Source organism: Ipomoea nil, unplaced genomic scaffold (genome assembly GCF_001879475.1).
Source record: "Ipomoea nil cultivar Tokyo-kokei standard unplaced genomic scaffold, Asagao_1.1 scaffold3238, whole genome shotgun sequence".
Classification (NCBI taxonomy): Eukaryota; Viridiplantae; Streptophyta; class Magnoliopsida; order Solanales; family Convolvulaceae; genus Ipomoea; species Ipomoea nil.
The window spans coordinates 459,738-466,015 of record NW_017619666.1 but is presented as its reverse complement, the minus strand read 5'-3'; the positions used below and the strand labels follow the sequence as shown (position 1 = coordinate 466,015).

The 6,278-nt window shown below is 38.0% G+C and overlaps 1 protein-coding gene across 2 annotated transcripts; it reads right to left on the bottom strand.

The window, feature by feature from the left end:
- Positions 1 to 245: 245 nt before the first annotated feature.
- On the bottom strand, positions 246 to 2,719 carry LOC109168962 (growth-regulating factor 1-like). 2 transcript variants are annotated; one of them, XM_019317840.1, is made up of 4 exons: positions 2,397 to 2,719; positions 1,739 to 2,135; positions 894 to 1,423; positions 246 to 485 (listed from the first exon to the last, which is right to left on the bottom strand). In XM_019317840.1, exons 1-4 carry the CDS (start codon positions 2,584 to 2,586, stop codon positions 478 to 480), a joined length of 1,125 nt encoding a protein of 374 aa, XP_019173385.1. In that variant the 5' UTR covers positions 2,587 to 2,719; the 3' UTR covers positions 246 to 477. The 2 variants fall into 2 exon arrangements, with proteins under 2 accessions (XP_019173385.1, XP_019173386.1); XM_019317841.1 differs by having other exon boundaries at positions 897 to 1,423.
- Positions 2,720 to 6,278: the final 3,559 nt, after the last annotated feature.

Below are 6,278 nucleotides of genomic sequence, written 5' to 3'. Positions count from 1 at the left end.
TCTGTCATCCTATTAACAAACAAACAAACAAACTTCCAAAACCTTTGGCAAGTCTCTAATACAACCAATTGGTCAAATCAGCTAACGCAATTAGCCATCAGTTATCAACTATCAGCTAAACCAATCAGTTATCTGCCATTAATTACTAGCTAAACCAATCAGCTATCAACTATCAGCTATCAGCTGTTTGCCAAACACCCGCATAATAGACATAATTTGTTGGAATGGAATTAAGGGAAGAAGAAGAAGGGGAAAGGCAAAATACATGTGAAACTACTGATAAGTAGCCAGCCAACCAGACATACAAACTTGTAATATAAGTAGTGTATATTACAAAAGCAAGAGAAATAACAGTTGTGTCTCAGAAACCACATTACACATGTATACTGAAAAGCTTGATCAGTAAAACCACTGTCCCACCACAATTTTAAGTACTCTTTTGGCCTTTGATTCAGAATGCCACTATTCAAACCTCTCTCATTTTTCTGCACAACAAAAAGACCAATCTTTTAGTAAAAATTTTATTTTGGCCACAAACATTGCTATAAAGAACCATATATTATTGCAGTGAGTGGGGTAACTAATATATATCTCTCTCTCTTTTCCTGCTAAAACTACAAGTTTAAATGTGTGGGAAATTCTACAATTTAAAACCCACAACATAAAAACTTGAATCAAAACTGAAATCTTTGTGGTGCCAAAGGAAAATGCTTAATTATACAGTACAGACACTGTGAAGTAGAATTTCCTTAAAGTTTATAGTGAAAAAAAAAAAAAAAAAAAAAAAAAAAAAAAAAAAACCCACAGATTTTTGGCCTTAAAAGGTGTCACAGATAATGGTAAAAGAGAATTTAAAAGAAATGTGGGTTTAAGGTGAGAGTTGAAATGCATACCACCATTGTGGGTGATGAAGAAGTCATGAGATGAATTGGGGACAGAAATTGAGAGGTGGGGCCCACGGGGTGCTGAGTATTTATCCCCATCCCCAGAATCAAGCCATGAATCTTTGTTTTCTTTAGGCCACTCATCAAAGAAATGGTGCATCACTTTCTTGGGCTGCTGATCTTCTGGGTTCATCATGCCCACACCTACTGTCTTGCTGCCACCACTTCCCCCCAGGCCATAATACTCTTCTCCTTCTTCATCTTCTTCTCCTCCTCCTCCTCCTTGTCTTTGCTGTCTTGAGGCTTCATGAAGGTGCAAATAAGAAGCTGAGTACCCATTCTGAGGACCACAATAATCCCTCTGTTTCAACTGCCCTAAGGGTGGTGAAGCCATTGTCAGTGGAGCCAGCTGCCAAGCACTATCATCTGCTAAATTATTTGAACCAGATATACTACTTCTTATACTCCCAGAACCCTCTGATGAGAAAAACACATGCTCATCCACTTCATCCTTCATTCCATGCCCATACCCATTATTTCTGCATCACCAAAATGCTTGTCAAAAACTAACTTAACTTACCATTCAAACAAATTGACTAATTATCTGGGAGGCAGGATAGCAAGAGATCCACACTTGTAACCACAAAGTTACGAGTTTGAATTTGTGCCCTCGTGATTTGAGCTGGTCAGCTAACTTAGCTGGTTTACTTTTTTGTGGTCATTAAGTTACGAGTTTGAATCCGTGCTCTCATGATTTGAGCTGGTCAGCTAACTTAAGCTGGTTTACCTTTTTATGGTCATTTGCTGGTTAGAATCATACTAATTATTGATATGAAGTGACCAAAAGCACATACCTAGAATAAGCAAGAGAATCAAGGAGGAAATTGGTGGTGTGATCCTGAGAAGAAAGGGCAATGCCCTGATGAGATCTTGAAGGGGTTGAATGGGGATAGAGCAAAGAAGGGGGGGTAGGGGTGTTTTTGTTGATTGAGGAGAAGGGTATAGCTGTAGGGGGTGGTGGGGTTGAGGGTGCTGCTGCTGCTGATGAGGAGGTTGGTGTTACTACAGTGTTGATGACTTCCACAGGCTTTCTTGAACGGTTTCTGCCCCTATGCATGTGTCTCTCACAGTACTTGGAATCTGGGTAGGCCTCTTTTGAGCACCTCCATTTCTTCCCATCTGTTCTCCTACACCTCCCTGGCTCTGGGTCTATCTTCTTCCCAAACCCCATCTGGAAACAGCTCCACCCCACTGCACTCACATCAGATCAACATATTAAAATCCACCATTTACCTTTTTATGCATATTTCAAGTCTACCCATATCATAAAAATCCAATCTTTACCACACCCAAATACAAAATCATGCATAAAGATCCTTTCTTTACAAATATTTCTGCAAAATAATCAAAGAAAGCACAACAAACAGGCCCATTGCTATAGCTTTGTTGGATTGGATTACAGTAAAGAACACATGATGATAAATAAATGAAAGAGAGGATGTGTATATATACTGTGTTGAGGAGGTTGATGGAGGAGGAGCTTGGAGGAGAGGGAAGAATCCAGGCTTCTTCTGATAGAATAGAGAAGATCAGGAGGGACAGGCATGCCTGAGACCATGTATTTGTAAATAAGAGCTTGGTGTTCAAGCTCTTGCCACTGAGTTGCAGTGAATGGCAACCTACTTCTTCCATTGTTCATCATCAAGTGCAAAGATCAGAAGAGGAAGAAAGGAAAAAAGAAAGGGAATTTTGAAGAATTCTCAGAGCAAAAGAAAGAGAGAAAGAGGTGGGGAGTTGGGGAAAGAGGAGGTTTAAGTCTTGAAAGCTGCTGGCATGGGGAGAAAGGAGTGAGTGAGTAGGTATATTTATTTCAGGGACCATTGGGGTTGCAGAATCTACTGTACATGGATGGATTAAAAAAAACACTTGGTTCAAAAACATCATAGTAAATGCATAAATTTATCCAGAAACACACTGACAATTTATGCTTTATTTGTCCCATAATCACATTAATACCAAAAAAAATAAAAATTAGGTACCACAACATGTCAATTAACCTAACAAATGACATAAACTATGTCCAAAATACACCATTCGCAGCCATTATTCGGGAGTAAAAACTCTGTGCAACCGACTCAAATGAAATAATGTTACAAGAATTAATTTTTTTAGAACCATATTTCACTTACTCCGTCACTTCTTTTGAAATTTACTATTATTACTATTATTATTACATATTAAAATGTGTCAAATAGGTCAGAACTTATCACTTTTGTGTATTTGAGTCACTATGAGGTAACCCCAACCAAGATTACAAGAAATTCACACTTGTAACCACAAGGTCACGAGTTCAAATCATTGCCCCCTTAGTTTGAGCCGGTCAGCCTTTGGTCGGCTATATACAGGTAACTTAAATTGGTTTACTTTCTTGTGGTCCTTTGCCTACTATGGTCACAAGGCGGGGTTTACTCAGACTCAAAAGAGTTGTGGGGTTTCCCTCATCATCCAACTATGTAAACAATATGATTAAAAGGTAAAAATCTGAACAAAATACTCCAACTGTATATTTTTATTTACTTGTTTGATGACTCGATTATACAATTTTTAAGTTCAAACTCAATTATACAACAATTATAAATTTAGTAATATATTTGTGACTATTTAAAAAAAAAAAAGTTATTTAAGATATATATGTAAATAATGTTTGTTACATATATCTGTGTGAAGTGTCAGCAGGGTAGATAGTATATACAAATTGGCCACCTCTTAAGTGTCTCAGTCTCTCTCTTACACACACAAAATGACAAAGCTCTGAGCAGTGTACTGTGCCAATATTATGATACTGGGTAGGGTGTAGGTGAGGGTGGGGGTGGGGGTGGGGGTGGGGGTACCTGTGATGCATCTGCTAGGGGATAGCTGATGCTGCAACTATGCTGTCTTTATGGCAGCTATTGTCTCTGACGACTATACGGAAATCCATAAACTAAAAGCTGCATACAAACATACAAAAAAATATGAGAAGAAAAATTATATTTTATTTTATTTTTTTTCTTATATAATAATGGCCTGTAGAGTAAGAGTATATATACGAGTTGGTGACTGTCATCTGAAGCCCACAGTGGTTGGAAGATTGTACGGTTTACATCTTTTACTGCAACTCCATCTGCTGAAAACACCCTTTTTTTTTTTGTATTTTTTATTTTATTTTATTATCTTTTTTTGAAGCTTTTTCATCTCTGTTACTTTTACCAGTCAATCCAATTTACTACTGCTACTACTGTAATTTGACCTTTTCTCAGTGTTGGACTGTTCCTTGTTGTGGACCTCAAATGTTGCATACTTTGAATTCTACACTCCTCAGCTCTCTCCCTGCACTGCCACCCCAATCTTCTTTCTTTCCACCAAATCTTTGTGCTTACACCGGCGTTTGGTTGTTTCTAAGGGCATCACACAAACAAAGATTAATAGGGTGTTTAGTAAATGATAGATTCATCAATTTATTTGATTTTAGCACTATAATTATATTGTTTGGTAGGTAACGAATTGTATTAGAGTAACTTCATTTATAGATTTTCGGGTGAATTTTTTGAAAGGAAAAACAAAATTTTAAGAAATATAATATTAAAAATTAGAGTGGTTCACTAGGTGATGGTCACTCCAAACTTGTTGTCTATTGTTCGATAGCTACCTTGTGCAATAATTATAAAATTGATCTTGTGTTTTTTTTTTTTTTAAATTAAAATCATCAATCATTATTGAACCTTGATGAGTAGATGTGATTATTCCTCACTTTTCTCATTTGAACACTATATTTAGGCTTGCATTAATTTAAGAACCATGCCTTAGGTGCACACAATTTACTACATGAATGTAGATAATCTATTCCTAGGCATGCCTCGATGACGGTGGAGACCCTGAAGTATTTGCGTATGCATTCGTGTAGTAGATTGTGTACACTCATGTAGTTCTCACGTTCTCACCTAAGGTATTGTTCTCATATGATCACTTCCAAGGTGAGAACCTGCGATGTAATCTGGACTCTTCATTTGGCAAGATTTGATGGATACGATGTAATGAGTATTTTAAAATTATTTTTTTAAATTTATTGTGTTAGGGGTATTTAGGTAATTTTTCATATAGTTTCCTTGCTGGCGGGTTCCTTAGAGATTATGCAGCATGATTTTAGGGAATTATAATCATGATTTCAAGGATTTTTTATGGTCGTTTTCCTTCCTTCTTTTGATTTTTTCCAACACCGGTGGTGAATACTCGGCACGGTTTCACGTTTGTTCTCTTTGTTTCTTTTTGTGCTTCGGTGGAGTATGATTTTGATTAGGTTTGTTGATGGATCTGCGATTTTAGGAGGGAGGTGCATCGTAGGACGTTGAGCTGTGCATTAGAGCACAAGGTGTGGTGCATCGTAGGACTATGATGTGCATTAGTTAGAGGGCATCAGGTATCGTTGATGGTGTGAGGTTATGCATTTGTGGACACTACTACAAAAATTAACATATAAGGATGACTTTATTCTAGGTTGTATTATAGTTACTAAAATGCTCTCGAACTCGTCCTCACCGAAAAATGGCCAACTGGCCGGAGCATCAACGAAGGAGACTGGTATCCTCCAACGTAGCAAAAAGAAAACTAAGAGGATATTCTCAGATAGAGAAGGAGAATCCATGGAGGTAACTTTTGAGGGTCAAACATATGGAGAGAGCGGCATGCACAAACCAAATGAAGATCTTACCAACCAACTCTTCGAGGAGATGAACGATTCGGATGCGTCATTTAGAGAAGTTCTTACTAGAAAGAAGGATGGCACTGGAAGCTCTGAAGGGGATGTCTCGGACGATGATGGCGAGGAAAAGGATGATAATGATCCAAACTTCCTGACGATCAAACTTACCAAAGTCCTTGGAAGGGTGGTGGGGTATAGTTACCTTCTTCGGCGCCTGAGGACCATATGGAATCCGAAAGCCGGAATGGATTGGATTGCCATTCAGAACGGTCACCACTTAGTTAGATTTGCCTCGGTTATCGACTATGAACACGCCAAGCTGGGAAGTCCATGGATGGTTCTTGATCAAATACTTAACTTAACAAGGTACACTAAACAAGGTAAATAAACGAGATTAGATAACTTAAATCATCAAATGGGTGTCACCGCCACAGTCACCACACACGATAATTGCACAGGCTAAAGAAAGGGTACTACTAGAGTCAAACTCATCAAAACAACGCTAACTAACTTGGAAACAAACCCCGGTGTCCAAGCACCAACAAAAGATCCAACATCAGTATCTAATCATCAACATTAAAAACAGAAACTATACTAGAATCTAACATCTCATATCTACGCACTATACTAACTCGTACGTGCACAAACATTGGGTC